This window comes from Mobula birostris, chromosome 8 (genome assembly GCF_030028105.1).
Source record: "Mobula birostris isolate sMobBir1 chromosome 8, sMobBir1.hap1, whole genome shotgun sequence".
In the NCBI taxonomy this organism is placed as follows: domain Eukaryota; kingdom Metazoa; phylum Chordata; class Chondrichthyes; order Myliobatiformes; family Myliobatidae; genus Mobula; species Mobula birostris.
Genome location: NC_092377.1, coordinates 3,558,490 through 3,584,984, shown reverse-complemented (window position 1 = coordinate 3,584,984; position 26,495 = coordinate 3,558,490). Strand labels below are relative to the sequence as shown.

General features: G+C 47.4%; 1 protein-coding gene across 3 annotated transcripts in view; it reads right to left on the bottom strand.

Annotated features, from left to right (window-relative positions):
- The window catches only part of LOC140201108 (zinc finger protein 395-like), a 37,888-nt gene extending 12,959 nt beyond the window's left edge, over positions 1-24,929 (bottom strand). The window contains exons 1-5 of one of the 3 annotated variants that reach the window (XM_072264715.1): positions 23,698-24,929; positions 15,353-15,472; positions 15,023-15,129; positions 3,433-3,605; positions 1,097-1,197 (exon numbers count right to left, since the gene is read on the bottom strand). In XM_072264715.1, coding sequence (XP_072120816.1) covers positions 1,097-1,197; positions 3,433-3,605; positions 15,023-15,129; positions 15,353-15,472; positions 23,698-23,717 — 521 coding nt within the window. In that variant the 5' untranslated portion in view covers positions 23,718-24,929. Of the gene's footprint in view, positions 1-1,096; positions 1,198-3,432; positions 3,606-15,022; positions 15,130-15,352; positions 15,473-22,580; positions 22,815-23,697 lie in introns of those variants that run through there. The other 2 variants (XM_072264713.1, XM_072264714.1) reach the window with 2 other exon arrangements.
- Positions 24,930-26,495: the final 1,566 nt, after the last annotated feature.

Here is a 26,495-nt window from a genome sequence, read left to right as displayed (position 1 = left end):
TGTATGAAAGAGAATATTTATCAATTAATTGTTCAAAAGACGTTAGTCTATTTTCTTTAAAAAAATCCAAAAAATAATTAATACCTTTATTTTTCCAAAGTAAAAAAATTGGATCACTCAAAGAAGGCTTAAAAAAGTAATTTCGATAAATTAAACTACAAAGTTAAAATTTTTTAAGATTAAAAAAATTGCGGAACTGGAGCCAAATTTGTAAAGAATGCTTAATCACAGGGTATTAGTTTAAATTAGCAACTTTAGCTAACTGTATAGGTAAAGCAGCTCCCAATAACGAGGTTAAATAAAACTGTTTCACAGCTTTCAATTCCAAGTCTACCCAAATTCGGCGATTACTCTTATCAACCCAATATAACCAAAAGGACATGTATCGCACATTAACAGCCCAGTAATACATTCTTAAATTAGGCAAAGCTAGACCTCCATCCTTTTTCAACTTTTGTAAGTGATATTTACTAATTCTTGGTCTTTTATTATTCCAAATAAAAGATAAAATCATAGAGTCAATCCGATATGGTAGGAGTTTCACTTTGTGTCTGACCCTGGGAGTGTGTGATGGGACAGTGTAGAGAGAGACCTTCACTCTGTCTCTGACCCCGGGAGTGTGTGATGGGATGGTGTGGAGGGAGCTTCACTCTGTGTCTGACCCCGGGAGTGTGTGATGGGACGGTGCGGAGGGAGCTTCACTCCGTGTCTGACCCTGGGAGTGTGTGATGGGACGGTGCGGAGGGAGCTTCACTCTGCGTCTGACCCCGGGAGTGTGTGATGGGACGGTGCGGAGGGAGATTCACTCTGTGTCTGACCCCGGGAGTGTGTGATGGGACGGTGCGGAGGGAGCTTCACTCTGTGTCTGACCCTGGGAGTGTGTGATGGGACGGTGCGGAGGGAGCTTCACTCTGTGTCTGACCCCGGGAGTGTGTGATGGGACGGTGCGGAGGGAGATTCACTCTGTGTCTGACCCTGGGAGCGTGTGATGGGATGGTGTAGAGGGAGCTTCACTTTATGCCTGACTGTTGTTTTACCAGTCCCCTTAACCCAGCTCTACCAGCGGATCCCAGCCGCTTCTGGAGGTGTGCCATACCCGAGGTGGATGGTTCGTACGTGCCTCCGTATTCCCACAGTGGACGAGAGACATTTGCTGCAGCAGGGCCACATACAGCGATACAACGGCTTCACTGAGTTCTGGTGGGACAGGACAAGCATGGGGCATTAGACCATAATGGCATAAGACATAGGAGCAGAATTAGGCCATTTGGCCCATCGAGTCTGCTCCGCCTTTAAATCTTGGCTGATCCTTTCTCCCCCTCCTCAGCCCCGCTCCCCGGCCTTCTCCCTGTCACCTTTGATGCCGTGTCCAATCAAGAACCATTAATCTCTGCCTTAATGATAACCCTTTCATTCCTGGAATCATCCTTGCAAACCTCCTCTGGATCCTCTCCAATGTCAGCACATCTTTTCTATATTTATTTCTTCGACCAAAGTGCATGACCATGCATTTTCCAACATTGTATTTCATTTGCCACTTTCTTGCTCATTCTCCTAATCTGTCTGTCCTTCTGCATCCTACCTGCTTCCTCAACATTACCGGCCCCTCCACCAATCTTTGTATCATCTGCAAACTTGGCAACAAAGCCATCTATTTCATCATCTAAATTATTTACATACAGCATAAAAAGAAGTGGTCCCAACACCGACCCCTGTGGAACACCACTAGTCACTGGCAGCCAATCAGAAAAGGATCCTTTTATTCCCACTCGCTGCCTCCTCCTACCAATCAGCCAATGCTCTAACCATGTTAGTAACTTTTCTTAACTTGGTAAGCAGCCTCATGTGTGGCATCTTGTCAAAGGCCTTCTGAAAGTCAAATATACAACATGCACTGCATCCTCTTTATCTATCCTACGTGTAATCTCCTCAAAGAATTCCAACAGGTTCGTCAGGCAGGATTTTCCCTGAAGGAAACCATGCTGACTTTGTACTATCTTGTCTTGTGTCACCAAGTACTCCATCACCTCATCCTTAACAACTGACTTTAACATCCTCCCAACCACTGAGGTCAGGCCAACTGGTCTATAATTTCCTTTCTACTGTCTTCCTCCTTTCTTAAAGAATCGAGTGACATTTGCAATTTTCCAGTCCTCTGGCACTATCCCAGAATCCAATGATTTTTGAAAGATCATTACTAATGCCTCCACAATTTCTAACGCTACCTCTTTCAGAACCCTGGGATGCACTTCATCTGGTCCAGGTGACTTATGTACTTTTAGAACTTTCAGCTTTTTGAGCACCTTCTCCCTTGTAATAGTAACTGCACTCACTTCTCTTCCCTCACACCCTTCAACATCTGGCACACGGCTAGTGTCTTCCACAGTGAAGACTGATGCAAAATACTCATTTAGTTCATCATCCACCCCCTTGTCCCTGTTATTATTTCTCCAGCCTCTTTTTCTCATGGTCCTATATCCACTCTCATTTCTCTTTTATTTACAAACTGGAAAAAGTTTTTAACACCCACTTTGATATTGCTTGCTAGCCTGCTTTCATATTTCATCTTTTCCTTCCTGATGATCCTTTTAGTTGCTTGCTGTATGTTTTTAAAAGCTTCCCAATCCCCTGTCTTCCTGATAATTTTTGCTTTGTTGTATGCCTTTTCTTTTGCTTTTACATTAGCTTTGACTACCCTTGTCAGCCACATTGTACTATTTTACCATTTGAGTATTTCTTCGTTTTTGAAATACATCTATCCTGCACCTTCCTCATTTTTTCCAGAAACGCACGCATTGCTGCTCTGCTGTCATCCCTGCCAGCAGCTCCTTCCAACTCCTCTCTCATACCACTGTAATTTCCCTCACTCCACTGAAATACTGCTATATTAGACTTTACTTTCTCCCTATCAAATTTCAAGTTGAACTCAGAGACACACCATGTAGCCCAATGCTTGGTTGAAGCACCCTGGCCACAGTGAATCATGTTGCACTGGACCTGACCCCAGCTCCGATCCTGTCTACCAACACCCAACTCTGCTAACCAGGATCCCTCCCTGCCTGGTGCCACCCGCATCCACCCTGTCTTCCTGAGGTGCCTCCCCTTCCTCATCGGCCCCCACTTCCTTCCCCCACTCATCTGCCCCTACTTGCTGCCCCCATTCCTCATCTACCCCCACTCCTCGTCTGCCCCTACTTTCCATCCCTCTGCCCATTCCATCCACTCTGTCTCCTCACTCACTGCTGATCTGACATCATTCCGGTCTCCCGCCCACCCCATCTCCCTGTTCCTTGACGCCCGCTGCCTGTTGCCCCGATTTCTCCTCTACTCCCATTCCTGTCCCTGCGCCCACTTACTCTCTCCATGTCCCCATCCCCTGCCAGGCAACCCCAACCCATGTACCCCGCCCTGCGTCCCGCCAGCAGTCCATACTTTACACTTGCGAGGCTCCGACTCCTTGGGCGACAGAGGTCGTGGGTCACACAGGGTAACTCCATCCCCTCGGGGGGCGGCGGTGAGTGGAGGGGGTGACGGGGAGGAGGACTCACCAGTCCAGCAGCCACTGCTGTTCCCACTTCCCGATCTCTTCCTGGAGTCTTCCAGCACTGCAGATGAATTGAACAGACGGATTTGCACATCCTACACCTGCTCACATGCAGTGCACACGCGTGTGTCCACAGGCAGTGCCAGTGTGATCAGTTCTAATGTGAAAACTCAAGTGTGTTGGGTAGAGGGTACAGACATTGAGTACAGGACAACCAGATTCAGGGACAGTCTATTGAACGATCCCCTGAAGTTCAAAGTTCAAGGTACACTCATTATCGAAGTAGGTAGACATTATACAACCTTGAGATTTGTCTCCTTACAGACAGCCACAAAACACGAACTGAAATAACCTATAAAAAAAGACCAAGAAACATCCAATAGGCAGAAAAAACAAATCAGGCAAACAATCGACGCAGACACGAGGAATTCTGCAGATGCTGGAAATTCAAGCAACAGACATCAAAGTTGCTGGTGAATGCAGCAGGCCAGGCAGCATCTCTAGGAAGAGGTGCAGTCGACGTTTCAGGCCGAGACCCTTCGTCAGGACTAACTGAAGGAAGAGTGATAAGGGATTTGAAAGTTGGAGGGGGAGGGGGAGATCCAAAATGATAGGAGAAGACAGGAGGGGGAGGGATGGAGCCAAGAGCTGGACAGGTGATAGGCAAAAGGGATATGAGAGGATTATGGGACAGGAGGTCCGGGAAGAAAGACAAGGGGGGGGGGGTACCCAGAGGATGGGCAAGGGGTATATTCAGAGGGACAGAGGGAGAAAAAGGAGAGAGAGAGAAAGAATGTGTGTATAAAAATAAATAACGGGTGGGGTACGAGGGGGAGGTGGGGCATTAGCGGAAGTTAGAGAAGTCGATGTTCATGCCATCAGGTTGGAGACTACCCAGACGGAATATAAGGTGTTGTTCCTCCAACCTGAGTGTGGCTTCATCTTTACAGTAGAGGAGGCCGTGGATAGACATGTCAGAATGGGAATGGGACGTGGAATTAAAATGTGTGGCCAAATATCACTTAGAAAGAAAGTGGGTCCTCAGACACGAAGTCCAGAGAAGCCAGGGGAGGCCACAGCCTGAGCCTCAGTTCATCATAGCGGAGTAAACGTCATGGAGCTCGCAGATGTAGTGGTAGTTAATGGGTTAATGCCATTCGGTGAGCCATTCCTACATGGAGGAGTTTGCATATTGTACAAGCAGTGTTGTCAATGAAGTTCAGTGGAACAGCCCTGCAGGTTGCCTCTGGGTGTGTGGTGTTTGTCTGTGCTCTCCCTCACAACGAACACCACAGCAGACAGGAAGCCTGCAGCAGCCGGGCAGGCCCACAGCCTCGGTGTGTGTCTGTGCTCTCCCTCACAACGAACACCACAGCAGACAGGAAGCCTGAAGCAGCCGGGCAGGCCCACAGCCTCAGCTCAGTGACGAGTGGAGTAATTTTCGTGGAGCAGCAAGCGGAACCAGCCTCGCCTCTGGATCCGATACCCTGCCTTTTCAATCCATCTGGCCCAGTGTTTAAATCGTCCAAGCATCGGGTCATTCTGAGCTCTAAGACCCCGGCCCTGTTGCATCGATACACTCTGGACCTGGATCTCGCCGCCAAATTTTGGTCCATAACCGACCTTTCCAAATCAGCCTGGCGCGTAGATTGATCAAGCTCCGCTCTTGGTTTAGGTGGAGGGGATTCAAGTCTCCACAGCTCTGACTTTTCTCTGCTCTGGCTCAGACACCATCTCGAACGTGCCTTGATCTCCCTCCCACATGCACAATTCAGCCCCTGACTCAGCCCCACCTTCACTCACCTCTACACTGGTCGCAGTGGTTGCTTACATAATTCTTTACAGAAAAAGTCTTGTTAATGAATGATTTATTTGTATTTCTTGTTTTGGGAAACACTAGTACGTTGTCGCGTGTGCCATCTTAAACCAGAAGTTCCTATTACGAAAGATAGACTCTAGACCTCGTTACGAAGTTGCACCTGTCTGTCTGCCTGCTCTGCACTCTCTCTGTAGCTGTTACACTTCATTCTGCATTCGGGTATTGTTTCCCTTGTAATGCCTGAATTCATCTTGTGATCAAATGATCTGTGTGGACGACATGCAGAACTGAAGTTTTCCGCTGTGCCTCGGTAGTGACAATAACAAGCCAATTCCCAATAAAGATGAACTCTTCATGGCTGTAATGGTAACATGGCGGTTAGCGCAACCCCATTACAAGCTGGGGCGTCAGAGCTCAGAGTTCAATTCCAGCGACCTCAGTGAGCAAGTTTGTACATTCCTTCTCATGTGCATGTGGGTTTTCTCCACGTGCTCTGGTTCCCTCCCAATGTCCAAAGTAGGTAAAGTGGTCATTGCAAGTTGCCCCATGACTAGGTTAGGGTTAAAATCAGTGGGTGCAAGTCGGTGGGTCAGAAGGGACTGTTCCTCATTGTATCTCGAAATAAATAAATAGATTGATTTTTGCCACCTACCTTGTCATGGTCCTTGCACCCTGTTGTCTGCCTGCACCGCACTCTGCCTGTACATGTCACTCTTTATTCCGCACTCTGTCCTTCTTTCAAATAAACTCAAGGTATGGATCGGATGGGCAGATCTCCAAGTTTGCGGGTGACACGAAGCTGGGCGGCAGTGTTAGCTGTGAGGAGGATGCTAAGAGGATGCAGAGTGACTTGGATAGGTTGGGTGAGTGGGCAAATTCATGGCAGATGCAATTTAATGTGGATAAATGTGAAGTTATCCACTTTGGTGGCAAAAATAGGAAAACAGATTATTATCCGAATGGTGGCCGATTAGGAAAAGGGGAGGTGCAACGAGACCTGGGTGTCATTATACACCAGTCATTGAAAGTGGACATGCAGGTACAGCAGGCGGTGAAAAAGGCGAATGGTATGCTGGCATTTATAGCGAGAGGATTTGAGTACAGGAGCAGGGAGGTACTACTGCAGTTGTACAAGGCCTTGGTGAGACCACACCTGGAGTATTGTGTGCAGTTTTGGTCCCCTAATCTGAGGAAAGACATCCTTGCCATAGAGGGAGTATAGAGAAGGTTCACCAGATTGATTCCTGGGATGGCAGGACTTTCATATGAAGAAAGACTGGATGAACTGGGCTTGTACTCGTTGGAATTTAGAAGATTGAGGGGGGATCTGACTGAAACGTATAAAATCCTAAAGGGATTGGACAGGCTAGATGCAGGAAGATTGTTCCCGATGTTGGGGAAGTCCAGAACGAGGGGCCACAGTTTGAGGATAGAGGGGAAGCCTTTTAGGACCGAGATTAGGAAAGACTTCTTCACTCAGAGAGTGGTGAATCTGTGGAATTCTCTGCCACAGGAAACAGTTGAGGCCAGTTCATTGGCTATATTTAAGAGGGAGTTAGATATGGCCCTTGTGGCTACGGGGATCAGGGGGTATGGAGGGAAGGCTGGGACGGGGTTCTGAGTTGGATGATCAGCCATGATCATAATAAATGGCGGTGCAGGCTCAAAGGGCTGAATGGCCTACTCCTGCACCTATTTTCTATGTTTCTATGTAACAAAGGCTTTTCACTGTAACAGGAATAAACCAGCATGTGTGGAGGGATGCGTGTGAGAGGACACAGGATCAGCACGTGAAATGGACTCAGTTCCTTCAGCCCAACGTGTCTGTAATCACATCTGAACAGCCAGCTCGAGAAGGAAGTGTCCATCAGTAAGGAGCCTCCCCATCGAGGAGATGCCAGCGGGAAGAAGGCAGACACTCAGCGATCCAGGAAGAGCTGCCATCAGATGCCTCTACTCTCTACATCTGCTCCTTTTCCCCACACTAATGAATTAATTATTATTTATTGTAATTTGTAGAAATATTTTCATACCTTACACTGTACTGTTGCTGCAAAACAACCAATTTCATGACTATGTCAATGACAATAAGACCATAAGACGTGGTAGCAGAATTAGGCCATCTGGCCCATCCAGTCTGCTCCGCCATTCAATCAAAGCTGATCCTTTTTCCCATTCTCAGCCACACTCACCAGCCTTCTCCCTGTAATCTTTGATGCCATGTCCAGTCAAGATCCTACCAATTTCTGCCTTAAATACACCCAACAACCTAGTCTCCACAGCTGCACGTGGCAACAAATTCCACAAGTTCACCACCCTTGGCTAAAGAAATTTCTCTGCTTCTCTGTTGTGAAAGGGCATCCCTCTATCCCTCTATCCCTCTATCCTGAGACCGTGCCCTTTTGTTCTAGACTCTCCCACCATGGGAAATATCCTTTCAGCACATCTTTTCTGAGATGAGAGGCCCAAAACTGTTCACAATACTGAAGGTGAGGTCTCACCAGTGCCTTATAAATCCTCAGCATCACAACCCTGCTCTTGTATTCTAGACCTTTTGAAATGAATGCTAACATTGCATTTGCCTTCCTCACCACCAAATCAATCTGCAAGTTAACCTTTAAGGTGTTCTGCACAAGGACTCTCAAGTCCCTTTGCAGCTCAGATTTTTGAATTTTCTCCCTTTTAGAAGATAGTGCACACATTTATTTCTACTACCAAAGTGCATGACCATGCATGTTCCAACATTGTATTTCATTTGCCATTTTCTTGCCCATTCTCCTAATTTGTCTAAGTCCTTCTGCATCCTACCTGTTTCCTCAACACTACCTGCCCCTCCACCAATCTTCATATCATCTTCAAACTTGGTAACAAAGCCACCTATGTCATCATCTAAATCATTGATATACAGCATAAAAAGAAGTGGTCCCAACACCGACCCCTGCAGAACACCACTAGTCACGGGCAGCCAACCAGACAAGGATCCTTTTATTTCTACTCTCTGCCTCCTACCAATCAGCCAATGCTCTAACCATGTTAGTAACTTTCCTGTAATACCATGGGCTCTTAACTTGGTAAGCAGCCTCATGTGTGGCACCTTGTCAAAGGCCTTCTGAAAGTCCAAATATACAACAACCACCGCATCCCCTTTATCTATCCTACTTGTAATCTCCTCAAAGAATTCCAACAGGTTCCTCAGGCAGGATTTTCCCCGAAGGAAACCATGCTGACTTTGTACTATCTTGTCCTGTGTCACCAAGTTCTCCATCGCCTCATCCCTAACAATTGACTCTAACATCTTCTCAACCACTGAGGTCAGACTAATTAGTCTATAATTTCCTTTCTGCTGCCTTCCTTTCTTAATGAGTGGAGTGACATTTGCAATTTTCCAGTCCTCTGGCATCATGCCAGAGTCCAATGATTTTTGAAAGATCATTTCTAATGCCACCACAGTCTCTAACGCTACCCCTTTCAGAACAATAGGGTGCAGTTCATCTGGTCTGGGTGACTTATGTACTTTTAGAACTTCCAGCTTTTTGAGCGCTTTGTCTCTTGTAACAGTAACTGCACTCACTTCTCTTCCTTCACACACTACAACATCAGGCACACTGCTAGTGTTCTCCACAGTGAAGACTGATGCAAATAACTCACTTAGTTCATCATCCATCTCCTTGTCACATAGAAACATAGAAACATAGAAAATAGGTGCAGGAGTAGGCCATTTGGCTCTTCGAGCCTGCACCGCCATTTATTATGATCATGGCTGATCATCCAACACAGAACCCTGCACCAGCCTTACCTCCATACCCCCTGATCCCCGTAGCCACAAGGGCCATATCTAACTCCCTCTTAAATATAGCCAATGAACTGGCCTCAACTGTTTCCTGTGGCAGAGAATTCCACAGATTCACCACTCTCTGAGTGAAGAAGTTTTTCCTAATCTCAGTCCTAAAAGGCTTCCCCCTTATCCTCAAACTGTGACCCCTCGTTCTGGACTTCCCCAACATCGGGAACAATCTTCCTGCATCTAGCCTGTCCAATCCCTTTAGGATTTTATACGTTTCAATCAGATCCCCCCTCAATCTTCTAAATTCCAACGAGTACAAGCCCAGTTCATCCAGTCTTTCTTCATATGAAAGTCCTGCCATCCCAGGAATCGATCTGGTGAACCTTCTTTGTACTCCCTCTATGACAAGGATGTCTTTCCTCAGATTAGGGGACCAAAACTGCATACAATACTCCAGGTGTGGTCTCACCAAGGCCTTGTACAACTGCAGTAGTACCTCCCTGCTCCTGTACTCGAATCCTCTCGCTATAAATGCCAGCATACCATTCGCCTTTTTCACCGCCTGCTGTACCTGCATGCCCACTTTCAATGACTGGTGTATAATGACACCCAGGTCTCATTGCACCTCCCATTTTCCTAATCGGCCACCATTCAGATAATAATGTGTTTTCCTATTTTTGCCACCAAAGTGGATAACTTCACATTTATCCACATTAAATTGCATCTGCCATGAATTTGCCCACTCACCCAACCTATCCAAGTCACCCTGCATCCTCTTAGCATCCTCCTCACAGCTAACACTGCCGCCCAGCTTCGTGTCATCCGCAAACTTGGAGATGCTGCATTTAATTCCCTCATCCAAGTCATTAATATATATTGTAAACAACTGGGGTCCCAGCACTGAGCCTTGCGGTACCCCATTAGTCACTGCCTGCCATTCTGAAAAGGTCCCGTTTATTCCCACTCTTTGCTTCCTGTCTGCTAACCAATTCTCTATCCACATCAATACCTTATCCCCAATACCGTGTGCTTTAAGTTTGCACACTAATCTCCTGTGTGGGACCTTGTCAAAAGCCTTTTGAAAATCCAAATATACCACATCCACTGGTTCTCCCCTATCCACTCTACTAGTTACATCCTCAAAAAATTCTATGAGATTCGTCAGACATGATTTTCCTTTCACAAATCCATGCTGACTTTGTCCGATCATTTCACCGCTTTCCAAATGCGCTGTTATCACATCTTTGATAACTGACTCCGGCAGTTTCCCCACCACCGACGTTAGGCTAACCGGTCTATAATTCCCCGGTTTCTCTCTCCCTCCATTTTTAAAAAGTGGGATTACATTAGCCACCCTCCAATCCTCAGGAACTAGTCCAGAATCTAACGAGTTTTGAAAAATTATCACTAATGCATCCACTATTTCTTGGGCTACTTCCCTAAGCACTCTGGGATGCAGACCATCTGCCCCTGGGGATTTATCTGCCTTCAATCCCTTCAATTTACCTAACACCACTTCCCTACTAACATGTATTTCGCTCAGTTCCTCCATCTCACTGGACCCTCTGTCCCCTACTATTTCTGGAAGATTATTTATGTCCTCCTTAGTGAAGACAGAACCAAAGTAATTATTCAATTGGTCTGCCATGTCCTTGCTCCCCATAATCAACTCATCTGTTTCTGTCTGTAGAGGACCTACATTTGTCTTTACCAGTCTTTTCCTTTTTACATATCTATAAAAGCTTTTACAGTCAGTTTTTACGTTCCCTGCCAGTTTTCTCTCATAATCTTTTTTCCCCTTCCTAATTAAGCCCTTTGTCCTCCTCTGCTGAACTCTGAATTTCTCCCAGTCCTCAGGTGAGCCACTTTTTCTGGCTAATTTGTATGCTTCTTCTTTGGAATTGATACTATCCCTAATTTCTCTTATCAGCCACGGGTGCACTACCTTCCTTGATTTATTCTTTTGCCAAACTGGGATGAACAATTGTTGTAGTTCATCCATGCAATCTTTAAATGCTTGCCATTGCATATCCACCGTCAATCCTTTAAGTGTCATTTGCCAGTCTATCTTAGCTAATTCATGTCTCATACCTTCAAAGTTACCCCTCTTTAAACTCAGAACCTTTGTTTCTGAATTAACTATGTCACTCTCCATCTTAATGAAGAATTCCACCATATTATGGTCACCCTTACCCAAGGGGCCTCTCACGACAAGATTGCTAATTTTAACCCTTCCTCATTGCTCAAAACCCAGTCCAGAATAGCCTGCTCTCTAGTTGGTTCCTCGACATGTTGGTTCAAAAAACCATCCCGCATACACTCCAAGAAATCCTCTTCCTCAGCACCTTTACCAATTTGGTTCACCCAATCTACATGTAGATTGAAGTCACCCATTATAACTGCTGTTCTTTTATGGCACACATTTCTAATTTCCTGTTTAATACCATCTCCGACCTCACTACTACTGTTAGGTGGACTGTACACAACTCCCACCAGCGTTTTCTGCCCCTTAGTGTTATGCAGCTCTACCCATATCGATTCCACATCTTCCCGGCTTATGTCCTTCCTTTCTATTGCGTTAATCTCATCTTTAACCAGCAACGCCACCCCACCTCCTTTTCTTTCATGTCTATCCCTCCTGAATATTGAATATCCCTGAATGTTGAGCTCCCATCCTTGGTCACCCTGGAGCCATGTCTCTGTGATCTCAACTATATCATAATCATTAATAACAATCTGCACTTTCAATTCATCCACCTTGTTACGAATGCTCCTTGCATTGACACACAAAGCCTTCAGGCGCTCTTTTACAACTCTCTTTGCCCTTATACAATTATGTTGAAAAGTGGCCCTTTTTGATGCTAGCCCTGGATTTGTCGGCCTGCCACTTTTACTTTTCTCCTTACTACTTTTTGCTTCTACCCTCACTTTACACCCCTCTGTCTCTCTGCACTGGTTCCCATCCCCCTGTTGTGAACTAACCTCCTCTCTCCTAGCCTCTTTAATTTGATTCCCACCCCCCAACCATTCTAGTTTAAAGTCACCTCAGTAGCCCTCGCTAATCTCCCTGCCAGGATATTGGTCCCCCTAGGATTCAAGTGCAACCCATCCTTTTTGTACAGGTCACACCTGCGCCAAAAGAGGTCCCAATGATCCAAAAACTTGAATCTCTGCCTCCTGCTCCAATCCCTCAGCCACCCGTTATTATTTCTCCTGCCTCATTTTCTAGCGGTCCTATATCCACTCTCATTTCTCTTTTATTTTTAACAAACTTGAAAAAACCTTTACTCTCCACTTTGATATTATTTGCTAGCTTGCTTTCATATTTCATCTTTTCCCTTCTAATGATTTTTTAGTTGCTCTCTGTAAGTTTTTAAAATTTAGTTTGGCCAGCTCATCTCTCATACCACTATAATTTTCCTTACTCCACTGAAATACTGCTACATCAGACTTTACTTTCTTCCCATCAAATTTCAAGTTGAACACAATCATTGTGATCACTGGTTCCTAAGGGTTCTTTCACCTTAAGCTTCCTAATTGCCTCCGGTTCATTACATAACACCCAATCCGGTATAGCTGATCCCCCAGTGGGCTCAACCACAAAAAGCCATCTCATAGCCATTCAACAAACTCACTCTCTTGAGATCCATTATCAACCTGAATTTCCCAATCAACCTGCATGTTAAAATCTCCTATGACTACCATAACATTGCCCTTTTGACTGGCCTTTTCTATTTTCTGTTGTAACCTGTGGTCCACCTCCCAGCCACTGTTGGGAGGCCTGTATATAACTGCCATCAGGGGCCTTTTACCCTTGCAGTTTCTTAACTCAACCGACAAGGATTCAACATCTTCTGATCCTATGTCACATCCTTCTACTGATTTGACGCCATTCTTTACCAGTAGAACCACAACACCCCCTCTGCCTACCTTCCTATCCCTCTGATACAACGTGTAACCTTGGACACTCAGCTCCCAACTACAACCATCTTTCAGCCACGATTCAGTGATGGCCACAACATCATACCTGACAATCTGTAATATTGCAACAAGATCATCCTCCTTATTTCTTATACTACGCGCATTTAGATAAAACACCTTGAGTACTGTATTGCTATCCTTTCTGGCTACATCCCTAATGATTTGATACTCAACCTGTTGGCTGCAACAAAGTCCCATCAGCTGCCTGCCCTTCCTGACAGTCTGACTGCACGCTATCTTTGCTTTTTAACCATCCGTCCTATCCTGAGTCCCTTCACTCCAGTTCCCAACCCCCCTGCCAAGTTAGTTTAAACCCTCCCCAACAGCTCTAACAAACCTGCCCACGAGAATATTGCTCCCCTCGGGTTCAGGTGCAACTGGTCACTTTTGAACAGGTCACACCACCTCCAGAAGAGATTCCAATGATCCAAGAACCTGAAGCCCTGCCCCTGCACCAGCTTCTCAGCCACACATTAATCTGCCAAATCACCCTGTTCCTACCCTCACTGGCAACTATCCAAAAATTACTACCCTGGAGGTCCTGCTTCTCAGTTCATCGAGTCTGCCCTGTCAATTCATCATGACTGATCCATTTCCCACTCAACCCCATTCTTCAGCCTTTTCCCCGTAACCTTTCACACCTTGAATAATCAAGAATCTATCAACCTCTGCATTTAATGCACACAGTCACCTGGCCTACACAGCCATATTTGTGACAAGAAATTCCACAGATTCACTACCCCCTTGCTAAAGAAATTCCTCCTCATCTCTGTTCTAAGTGGACGTGCCCATTTTTAAGACTGTGCCCTCTGGTCCTAGACTCCCCCACCAAAGGAAGCTCCCTCCTCATATCCACTCTATCCAGACCTTTCAACACTCGATAGGTTTCAATGAGATCCCACCTCATTCTTGCAATTTCCAGTGAGTACAAAATCAAAGCAATCCAATATTCCTCACACATTCACCGGTTCGTTCCCAGAATCATTCGCATGAAATCTCCTCTGGGCCATCAACATCTGGGACATGCCCTCTCCTCATTACTACCATCGAGTAACACACACTCGCAGAACCTCCTGTACCTTCTCACGATGGATTACTACCATCGAGATGAGCTACAGGGGTCTGAAAGCCCACACTAATAAACCTGATTCTGATTCTGACCTGGTGTGAGGGAGGAAGTAGAAGGACACAGGGAAAACGTGGGTAGCAGACGAGTGCAGTGGTTAACATAGTGTTGTGACAGGACCAGCGACTGTGGTTCGATTCCTGCCGCCGACCCGAGGAAAGACCCCTGTCTCTACCATTTATGCTATTTGTTTTCTGTATGTGGGGTTGGGAGGGGTTGTTGATGATTTTGTTGCCATTCGCATGATTTGTTTTGTGTGAGGAGGTGGTTAGGGTTATCTTTGAACGGGTTCTGTGGTTTTCATTGTTTCGTGGCTGTCTGGAGAAGGCAAATCTCACGGGGTTGAATACTGCACACATACTTTGAACTTCGAAGGAGTCTGTACGCTCTTCCTGTGAACTGCGTGTGTCTCCTTTGGGTGCTCCGGGTTCCTCCCACATTGCACAGACGTACCGGTTAGAGTTAGTAGGCTGTGGACATGCTACATTGGTGCTGGCATTATGGCAACACTTGCGGGCTGCCCCCAGCAAATCCTCGGACTGTGTAGGTTGTTGACGCAAATGGTGCATTTCACTGTGTGCTTCAATGTACATGTGACAAATAAAGCTAATCTTTAGTCTTTAATGATGTCACAGGGAGAACCCTTTCACATATCTCCCCCCATGCACATGAATCCATAGTACACCTGATCACAGCCGTGTGCCTGTGCACTCTGTTGGCACTGAACCCTGTGTACAGTGAGATTCCACAATGGGGCAATGGTCCTACCTGGTTCTGGTGTGGGGTGCGAAAGGTTAACCCGTGGACTGCAGGAGAGGCTGCTGAGGACCAAAGCAGCCGTGATCTCATCCAGGTCGACTGTGGCTGGTGCCCTGCTGGAGAGAGAGCAGGGGTTCAGATGGAGCAGGCAAAGGGGTCAGACCTTCACTTTGGCTCCCTCCCTCCCTCAGTCTCCCTCTGCGTCAGGCTCCCTCCTTCCCAAAGTCTCCCTCTGCCTCAGGCTCCCTCACTCTGTTCCAGGCTCCCTCTCCCCGGGCTCCCACCCCACCTCTCTCCGTCGAGCTCCTGCAGGGGTTTGCTGGCTCAGGGTGAACTCACCTCCTGTCCCAGCTGGAGTTTGGACTGTGCCAGGCTCCGGAAGCCTGGGCCGACGACATCCTCGCCTCAGTCCATGAATCGGCCATTCTTGCTCCTGGAATCCAAACGTAACGCTCGGACCTGCAGAGAGTTGTGGACACAGCTCAGCACATCACAGAGACCAGCCTCCCCTCCATGGACTCTGTCTACCTCAGTAAAGCAGGCAGCGTAATCGATGACCCCTCCCACCCCTGACGTTCTCTCGTCTCCCCTCTCCCAGTGGGCAGAAAGTATGAAAGCCTGAAAGCACGTACCACTAGACTCAAGGATCAAGGACAGCTTCTGCCTCACTGTTATCAGAGTGTTGTACAATAAGATGGATTCCTGGCCTCACAATCTACCTCATTATGGCCTTGCTCCTTTTTGCCTGCCTGCACTGCACTTTCTCTGTTGCTGTTACACTTCACTCTACGTTGTTACTGTTTTCCCTGGAACTACCCTGCTACACTGACGAGAAGGAGTGATGTGTGTGGATGGCGTAGAAAATGAAGTTTCTCTCTCTACCCCAGTACCAACTCCAATTACAGAGGCAAACTTGAATCCTCTTAGCATCCTCCTCACATTTAACACTGCCGCCCAGCTTTGTGTCATCCGCAAACTTGGAGATGCTGCATTTAATTCCCTTGTCTAAGTCATTAATATATATTGTAAACAACTGGGGCTTAAGGACTTCGGCTCAATGGGCTTAGGCGGAAACGGGCGAGGCAAGGAAGGTTTGGTATTCATTTTTTTTGTTATTTGAGGAGAGGGGCAGTATGAGTGTGAGGGCAGTTTGTTGTTCTCGGTGTCGGATGTGGGAGGCCCTGGAGTCTCCAAGCCTCCCGGACGTCCACATCTGCGCCAAGTGCACCGAGATGCAGCTCCTAAGGGACCGCGTTACGGAACTGGAGCTGCAGCTCGATGACCTTTGTCTGGTCAGGGACAGTGAGGAGTTGATAGAGAGGAGTTACAGGCAGGTGGTCACACCGGGGCCACGGGAGGCAGACCAGTGGGTCACGGTTAGGAGGGGGAAGGGGAAGAGTCAGGTAATAGAGAGTACCCCGGTGGCTGTGCCCCTTGACAATAGGTACTCCTGTTTGAGTACTGTTGGGGGGGACAGCTTACCCGGGGGAAGCGACAGTGGCCGTGCCTCCGGCACAGAGTCCGGCCCTGTAGCTCAGAAGGGTAGGGCAAGGAAGAGGAGGGCAGTTGTAATAGGGGACTCAATAGTAAGGGGGTCAGATAGGCGATTCTGTGGACGCAGTCCAGAGACCCGGATGGTAGTTTGCCTCCTTGGTGCCAGGGTCCGGGATATTTCTGATCATGTCCAAGATATCCTGAAGTGGGAGGGTGAGGAGTCAGAGGTCGTGGTACATATAGGTACCAATGACATAGGTAGGAAAAGGGAAGAGGTCCTGAAAGGAGAATATAGGGAGTTAGGAAAGGAGTTGAGGAAAAGGACTGCAAAGGTAGTAATCTCGGGATTACTGCCTGTGCCACGCGACAGTGAGAGTAGGAATGCGATGAGGTGGAGGATAAATGCATGGCTGAGGGATTGGAGCAGGAGGCAGGGATTCAAGTTTTTGGGTCATTGGGACCTCTTTTGGCGCAGGCGTGACCTGTACAAAAAGGACGGGTTACACTTGAATCCTAGGGGGACCAATATCCTGGCAGGGAGATTTGCGAGGGCTACTGAGGTGACTTTAAACTAGAATGGTTGGGGGGTGGGAATCAAATTAAAGAGACTAGGAGAGAGGAGGTTAGTTCACAACACGGGGATGGGAACCAGTGAAGAGAGACAGAGGGGTGTAAAATAAGGGTAGAAGCAAAAAGTAGTAAGGTGAAAAGTAAAAGTGGCAGGCAGGCAAATCCAGGGCAAAAATCAAAAAGGGCCACTTTTCAACATAATTGTATAAGGGCTAAGAGTGTTGTAAAAGAGCGCCTGAAGGCTTTGTGTGTCAATGCAAGGAGCATTTGTAACAAGGTGGATGAATTGAAAGTGCAGATTGTTATTAATGATTATGATATAGTTGAGATCACAGAGACATGGCTCCAGGGTGACCAAGGATGGGAGCTCAACATTCAGGGATATTCAATATTCAGGAGGGATAGACATGAAAGAAAAGGAGGTGGGGTGGCGTTGCTGGTTAAAGATGAGATTAACGCAATAGAAAGGAAGGACATAAGCCGGGAAGATGTGGAATCGATATGGGTAGAGCTGCATAACACTAAGGGGCAGAAAACGCTGGTGGGAGTTGTGTACAGGCCACCTAACAGTAGTAGTGAGGTTGGGGATGGCATTAAACAGGAAATTAGAAATGTGTGCCATAAAAGAACAGCAGTTATAATGGATGACTTCAATCTACATGTAGATTGGGTGAACCAAATTGGTAAGGGTGCTGAGGAAGAGGATTTCTTGGAATGTATGCGGGATGGTTTTTTGTACCAACATGTCGAGGAACCAACTAGAGAGAAGGCTATTCTAGACTGGGTATTGAGCAATGAGGAAGGGTTAATTAGCAATCTTGTCATGAGAGGCCCCTTGGGTAAGAGTGATCGTAATATGGTGGAATTCTTTATTAAGATGGAGAGTGACATAGTTAATTCAGAAACAAAGGTTCTGAACTTAAAGAGGGGTAACTTTGAAGGTATGAGACGTGAATTAGCTAAGATAGACTGGCAAATGACACTTAAAGGATTGATGGTGGATATGCAATGGCAAGCATTTAAGGATTGCATGGATGAACTACAACAATTGTTCATCCCAGTTTGGCAAAAGAATAAATCAAGGAAGGTACTGCACCAGTGGCTGACAAGGGAAATTAGGGATAGTATCAATTCCAAAGAAGAAGCATACAAATTAGCCAGAAAAAGTGGCTCACCTGAGGACTGGGAGAAATTCAGAGTCCAGCAGAGGAGGACAAAGGGCTTAATTAGGAAGGGGAAAAAAGATTATGAGAGAAAACTGGCAGCGAACATAAAAACTGACTGTAAAAGCTTTTATAGATATGTAAAAAGGAAAAGACTGGTTAAGACAAGTGTAGGTCCCCTACAGACAGAAACAGGTGAATTGATTATGGGGAGCAAGGACATGGCAGACCAATTGAATAATTACTTTGGTTCTGTCTTCACTAAGGAGGACATAAATAATCTTCCAGAAATAGTAGGGGACAGAGGGTCCAGTGAGATGGAGGAACTGAGCGAAATACATGTTAGTAGGGAAATGGTGTTAGGTAAATTGAAGGGATTAAAGGCAGATAAATCCCCAGGGCCAGATGGTCTGCATCCCAGAGTGCTTAAGGAAGTAGCCCAAGAAATAGTGGATGCATTAGTGATAATTTTTCAAAACTCTTTAGATTCTGGACTAGTTCCTGAGGATTGGAGGGTGGCTAATGTAACTCCACTTCTTAAAAAAGGAGGGAGAGAGAAACCGGGGAATTATAGACCGGTTAGCCTAACATCGGTGGTGGGGAAACTGCTAGAGTCAGTTATCAAAGATGTGATAATAGCACATTTGGAAAGCGGTGAAATCATCGGACAAAGTCAGCATGGATTTGTGAAAGGAAAATCATGTCTGACGAAACTCATAGAATTTTTTGAGGATGTAACTAGTAGAGTGGAAAGGGGAGAACCAGTGGATATGGTATATTTGGATTTTCAAAAGGCTTTTGACAAGGTCCCACAGAGGAGATTAGTGTGCAAACTTAAAGCACACGGTATTGGGGGTAAGGTATTGATGTGGATAGAGAATTGGTAGGCAGACAGGAAGCAAAGAGTTGGAATAAACGGGACCTTTTCAGAATGGCAGGCAGTGACTAGTGGGGTACTGCAAGGCTCAGTGCTGGGACCCCAGTTGTTTACAATATATATTAATGACTTGGATGAGGGAATTAAATGCAGCATCTCCAAGTTTGCGGATGACACGAAGCTGGGCGGCAGTGTTAGCTGTGAGGAGGATGCTAAGAGGATGCAAGGTGACTTGGATAGGTTAGGTGAGTGGGCAAATTCAGGGCAGATGCAATTTAATGCGGATAAATGTGAGGTTATCCACTTTGGTGGCAAAAACAGGAAAACAGATTATTATCTAAATGGTGGCCAATTAGGAAAAGGGGAGGTGCAACGAGACCTGGGTGTCATTATACACCAGTCATTGAAAGTGGGCATGCAGGTACAGCAGGTGGTGAAAAAGGTGAATGGTATGCTGGCATTCATAGCAAGAGGATTTGAGTACAGGAGCAGGGAGCTGCTACTGCAGTTGTACAAGGCCTTGGTGAGACCACACCTGGAGTATTGTGTGTAGTTTTGGTCCCCTAATCTGAGGAAAGACATCCTTGCCATAGAGGGAGTACAGAGAAGGTTCACCAGATTGATTCCTGGGATGGCAGGACTTTCATATGATGAAAGACTGGATGAACTAGGCTTATACTCGTTGGAATTTAGAAGATTGAGGGGGGATCTGATTGAAACGTATAAGATCCTAAAGGGATTGGAGAGGCTAGATGCAGGAAGATTGTTCCCGATGTTGGGGAAGTCCAGAACGAGGGGTCACAGTTTGAGGATAGAGGGGAAGCCTTTTAGGACTGAGATTAGGAAAAACTTCTTCACACAGAGAGTGGTGAATCTGTGGAATTTTCTGCCACAGGAAACAGTTGAGGCCAGTTCATTGGCTATATTTAAGAGGGAGTTAGATATGGCCCTTGTGGCTAAAGGGATCAGGGGGTATGGAAGGAAGGCTGGTACAGGGTTCTGAGTTGGATGATCAGCCATGATCGTACTGAATGGCGATGCAGGCTCGAAGGGTCGAATGGCCTACTCCTGCACCTATTTTCTATGTTTCTATAACAAACTTGTGAAGAACAAATAATTTGTCTTATGATAGGGTGAGCGAGCTGGGGTTTTACACTTTGGAACGAAGGAGGATGACAAGTGACTTGATAGAGGTGTACAAGATGATCAGTTAGAATCATAGAGCAGTAGAAAAGCTCAGCACAGGAACTGGCCCTTTGGCCCATCTAGTTCATGCCAAACTATTTAATCTGCCTCCTCCCATCGACTTGCACCTGGACCAGAGCCCTCTGTACCCCTCCCATCTGTGTACCTGTTGAAACCGAGCTCGCATACACCATGTGTGCTGGCAGCTCGTTCCACACTCTCGTGACCCTCTGGTGTTGGGACCGCTTCTTTTCATGCTATATGTCCAGCCTCACCTCCATCAAGGTCATACGTACAGAACGGTGCCGGAACAGGGCCAGTAACATCATGAGGGATCCCACCTACCCTGCTCAAGGACTGTTTGTCCCACTCCCATCAGGGAGGAGGCTATGTAGCATCCACACCAGGACCACCAGACTCAAAAACAGTTACTTCCCCAAGCAGTAAGACTGGTCAACACCTCCACCCACTGACCCACCCCTCCACACCCCCAACCACACACTACTTCATCATTTCCTGTCAGAGTCACCTTGTACAGACAGTCCTGTGCCTAACGTCACTTCATGGGCATACAAGCAATCTCCATATATAAGTTATGTATTTTTATTTACTGTTTTTTTTATTATTGTTGGGTAATATATTTTTTCTGGATTTTTTGTGCACAGCATTGGATCCAGAGTAAATTATTTCAATCTCCTTTACCCTTGTGTACTGAAAATAGCATTAAACAATCTTGAACTGAGATGAAAGATTTGGGTGACAGAATTGATGGCTTTGTGTTCAAGTTTGTGGATGACACGAAGATAGGTGGAGGGGCAGATGGTGCTGAGGGAGCAGGGAATCTACGGAAGGGCTTGGACAGATTAAGAAAATGGGCAAAGGAGTGGCAGATAGAATATCGTGTAGGAAAAACATACCCTGCGGCAGAAAGGATAAATGTGTAGATTATTTTCAAAGTGGGGAGAAAATTCAGAGTGGTGGTGAGTTTGGAAGGAGTAGAGTGGGTGAGCAACCACAGTGTGTTCTGTAGATGACACACACTGTGTGCCAGTGGTGGAATGGTAAACAAGGATATAATGCTGAGGCTTTATAAAGCACTGGTCAGACCACACTTGGAGTATTGTGAGCAGTTTTGGGCCCCTTGTCGAAGAAAGGATGTGCTGACATTGGAGAGGGCCCATAGGAAGTTCACGCGAATGATCCCAGGAACGCACTGGTTAACATTTGATAGCTCTGGGCCTGCATTCGCTGGAGTTTAGAAGAATCAGGGGGTGGGGATCTCAATGAAACCTATAGAATATTGAAAGGCCTCGACAGAGTGGATGTGGAGACGATGTTTCCTATGGCGGGGAGGTCTAGGACCGGAGGACACAACCTCAGAACTGAGGGAAGTCGATTTAGTACAGAGATGAGGATGGATTTTTTTAGCTGGGGGGTGGTGAATCTGTAGAATTCATTGCCAAGGAGAGCTGTGGAGGCCAAGTGTTTGTGCATATTTGAAGCAGAAGTTATGAGGTTCTTGATTAGTCAGGGCATCAAAGGCTATGGGGGAGATAGGAGGAGAATGGGGTTGAGAGGGATAGCAAATCAGCCATGATGGAATGGCAGAGCAGACTCGATGGGCTGAATGGCCTGATTCTGCTCCTGTGTCTTATGATGAGAGGTTAGAAGGGAGGGAGGGAGGGGGATTTATTTGTCACACGTACATCGAAACATACAGTGAAATGTGTCATTTGTATAACAACCAACACAGTCCAAGGATGTGCTGGAGGCTGCCCACAAGTTTCGCCATGCTTCCGGCACAAACATGGTGCGTCCACAACTTACTAACCGTAACCCGGACATCCATGGAATGTGGGCGAAACGGGAAAACCTGGAGGGAACTCCTGCAGTCATGGGGAGAACATACAGATTCCTTACGGGCAGCAGTGAGAATTCAGCTGCAACCACTGGGGCTATAGGGTGTTGTGCTGACCCTTACAGTAACCCAACTGGTCAGGCAGCATCCAGGGAGCGGGATAAACAGTCGACCTATCAGGACAGCCGGGGGGAAGAGGACAGAATAAGAAGCTGAAAGCAGGGGTTGGAGTGCGTGCAAACCGGCAGGTAATGGGGCTGGAGAAGAAGGAAACTGGTAGGAGAGGAGAGTTCACATCACTATTGACTTCACCTGGTCCCTTAATATCACCTCCCTGAACAAGAAGGCACAACAGTGCCTCCACTTCCTAAAACCATTGAGGAAAGCAAAGCTCCCCCCACCATCTTAACTGTGTTTTACCGGAGCACCGTTTGGAGCGTGAGCGTCCTGGCAAGTTGCATCTCCACCTGGTCCAGAAGCAGTGAAGCAGCAGACTAGAAGTCCCTACAACGCACAGTGAGAACGACTGAGACGATCATAGGGGGCTCCCTACCATCCATCGGGGACATTTATCAGGAGCGCTGCATTCGCAGGGCCCTTGGCATTATCAAGGATCCCACCCATCCATCCAGCATCCTCTTTGACTTTCTACCATCCGGCAGGAGACTACGATGCATAAAAACAAGAACGGTCAGGATGAGAAACGGTTTCTTCCCACAGGCCAATAGGCTTCTGAACTCCCTGCGGCATGGTAGTCGATGTGTCACTGGTTAATCTGTTCTGTACCTCACGATATTTAATATTAATTCATTTTAGTTTGTTATTTGTGTGTGATTCATCTGTAGATTTTATCTTTATCTTCATAAGTTATCGTGTGTTATGTGTGTTTATGCGTTTTACACCCTGGTCGGGAGAAGCATTCTCATTTCTATATACATTATATACAGTGTGTAGTTAAATGACAATAACCTCACTTGACTTCATTTGGCATGGGAGAAAGGGGAAGTGATGGGCAGGTGAAGAGAAGCCGTGGGACTGTGGGCCATGGGAGAAAGGGGTGTGGGGGTGGAATTCAGAGGTTCCACAGGCAGGGGAGGGAGGGAGTGGGTAAAGAGGTCACACAGATAGGACAGACCCCTCCCGCCCAGGAGGGACTGGGCACACTGAGGGGGTGGAGTGACCCACAGGGTAGGACAAACGGCTGCTGTGGGTGCTACAACACAGACCTGGTGTCTAGAGAGCTGAGGGTTTGTTCAACACAACCTCCAGCACACAAGCTGCGACCTGTTCTGCTGACTGTTGACTGAAGCTGGGGCGGGGGGTGTGGAGGCAGAGACGGGCCGGGTCACTGACAGGGCAGGGGCCGTGTGGATCAGCTGCGAGTGTGGGCTCGGGGGCTTGCCCGGACCCATCTCGGACTGTGGGTGGCAGCAGCCGGCTTCCCAGCACCCACATGTTGCCCGGACGGTGGGGAAGTGGGAGACGGGAGGGTCGGGGTGAGTACGCCGGCGCTGGGCACTCTCTCTCTCAGACATACCTCTCTCCACCGGGCATCATGCACTGGCTCCAGCAAAGACCTGCCCAATGTCCGGTCACCTCTCCGACTTCTGCCTGGTCACCTCTCTGACCACGCTCCAATCGCCACGCCGGCCACTGTCCGAGCTAAAGTCCTGTCACTTCACCGGTCAGTCTTCGGTCACCTCTCCGGCCACTCCGAGCGCTGTCCGGTCACCTCTCCGAGATCGGTTCCGTCGCCTTTCCAGCCACAGTTCGATCACCTCTCACATCTCCAGCCACTCTCACTGATCGGATAGAGCACGTTGTGTGTGTGTGTCTCACTCACTCTGTCTTCTCTCGCTCTCTCTGCCTCTATATCTATCTATCTATCTATCTGTCTCTTATCTCTCTACACGACAGCCCCACTCGTTCTGAATCGGCCGGGAGTTCAGCTCGTCTAACTGGAGCCCGAGATAGAGACAGTTACGAACGTCCGGAGAACGATACCGGAATTACTTAAGGCAACCAAGGGTTCACTTGTCAGGTGGCGTGAGTTAACCACGGCATCTGACTCATTGTCACCCCATCCAAACCCGTGACAAAGGGCTGCTTTCAAATTGCTCCATAAATTTCAAGTAAAATCAATTTTTGAATATGACTCCATGTATTGTGAAAACTCTGTCCCTGCTTTTGTGGACGATTACGATTTGTCCAACTCCGGTTGTGAACAGCAGAACCACGAGGTTGCGTGTGCCGAATCGGGGGGACGGAATAGAACGGCGAAGGAATGGGAATGGGAATGGGAATGGACTGGATATGTGGGCAAGGAATGGGAATGGGGAAGGATGGGAATGGGGAACGGAATTGGTATGCGGGAGGGAATGGGAACAGGGAGTGGAGAAAATGGGAATGCAGGAGGAATGGGAGTGCATGTTTGGAATAGATACGTGGAATGGGAATGGAATGGGGGATAGGAATGCAAGAGGGGGAATAGGAACGCGGGGAGTGAGAATGAGAGCGGGAGTGAAGGAGGGATTGGGAAGGGAGTGAATGTAAGGGGGGGACAGGGAATGGGAAGGGTCGAGACTGAGGGAGAATTGGGAGTAGGGAGAGCTAGTAGGATGAGAGAGAGAGGGAATGGAAAGGGGGAGCTGGAAGGATGAGAGGGTAGGAGTGCGTGGGAGAGGGTGATTGGGACAGAGATACTGTGGCAATGATTTTGGGAAAGGGAGGATGGATTGGGAATGTGGGCGTTGTGGATGGAATGTGACCCGGGACACCGGTGGCGGGGGGTTATTTTGCCATAAACACTGACAGGTCGTTACAGTATCGGACCGGAGCACCGCGCCCGGGACGGTTTTAACTGTGTTGCCGGGGCTCTGTGCTCTGTGTCTAGGTTACAGCGGCCGCTGGCTGCAGCATATGCGGTTCTGGCGGCAAGCAGGCTCCGGGCTCTCTCCGTGTACGTTCCCTGGTACACGATCTCCCCGACGCCGCCCGCGGACGTGACAGAGCTCACATTCCCGAGCAGCCGCCCCGCCTCCTGTAGTCAGCAGGGGCAGGGGGAGTGTGTGTGTGTGTGTGTGTGTGTGTGTGTGTGTGTGTGTGTGTGTGTGTGTTTATGTGTGTGTGTGTGTGTGTGTGTGTTTATGTGTGTGTGTGTGTGTGTGTGTGTTTGTGTGTGTGTTTGTGTGTGTGTGTGTGTGTGTGTTTATGTGTGTGTGTGTGTGTGTGTGTTTGTGTGTGTGTGTTTATGTGTGTGTGTGTGTGTGTTTATGTGTGTGTGTGTGTGTGTGTGTTTGTGTGTGTGTGTGTGTGTGTGTGTGTGTGTGTGTGTGTGTTTATGTGTGTGTGTGTGTGTGTGTGTGTGTGTGTGTGTGTTTATGTGTGTGTGTGTGTGTTTATGTGTGTGTGTGTGTGTGTGTGTGTGTGTGTGTGTGTGTGTGTGTGATTGATTGCGGGGCGAGGAGGGGGTGAGTGAGAAAGTCTGTGTGAATGTGAGTGTGTGGTAGGTGGGGGAGGGATAGAGAGACAGACAGACAGAATATCTGTGTGTACATGATCGTGTATCTCTGCACCTTGCTTCTTACCGACTGAACTTGCAGGTTAACCTTTAGGGAGTCTTGGTGCTGAATTCCCCAAAGGTTAATTTGCGAGTCGTGTCAGTGGTAAGAAAGGCAAATGCAAAGTGAACATTCCTGTTGAGAGTACAAACGCCAGGATGTATTGCTGAGGCTTTATAAGACGTTGGTCAGACAGCATTTGGAGTATTGTGAGGAGTTTTATCTAATAAAACTGGCATTGGACTGAGGCCAAAGGAGGTTCACGAAAATGATTCCAGGAATGAAAAAGTGACTGTTGGAGGAGCATTTGATGGCTCTGGGTCTGTACTCGCTAGAGTGTAGAAAAATGAGAGAGGGCCTCATTGAAGCCCACCCGGTATTGAAAGGCCTAGACTGAGTCCATGTGGGGAGGATGTTCCCTACAGATGGGGAGTCAAGGACCAGAGGGCACAGCCTCAGAATACAAAGATGTCCCTTTAGAATAGGAGTAAGAGCATAAGGCATAGGAGCAGAATTAGGCCATTCAGCCCATCGAGTCTGCTGCACCAATCCATCATGGCTGATCCCAGATCTCAATCCAACCCCATTCACCTGCCTTCTCACTGTATCCTTTGCCCTGACCAATCAGGAAACTATCAATTTTCGCTTTAAATATACCCACGGTATTGGCCCCCACCGCAGTCTGTGGCAGAGCATTCCACAGATTTACCTCTCTTTGGCTAAAACAATTCCTCCTTACCCCTGTTCTAAAAGGTTTCCCTCAATTATGAGGCTG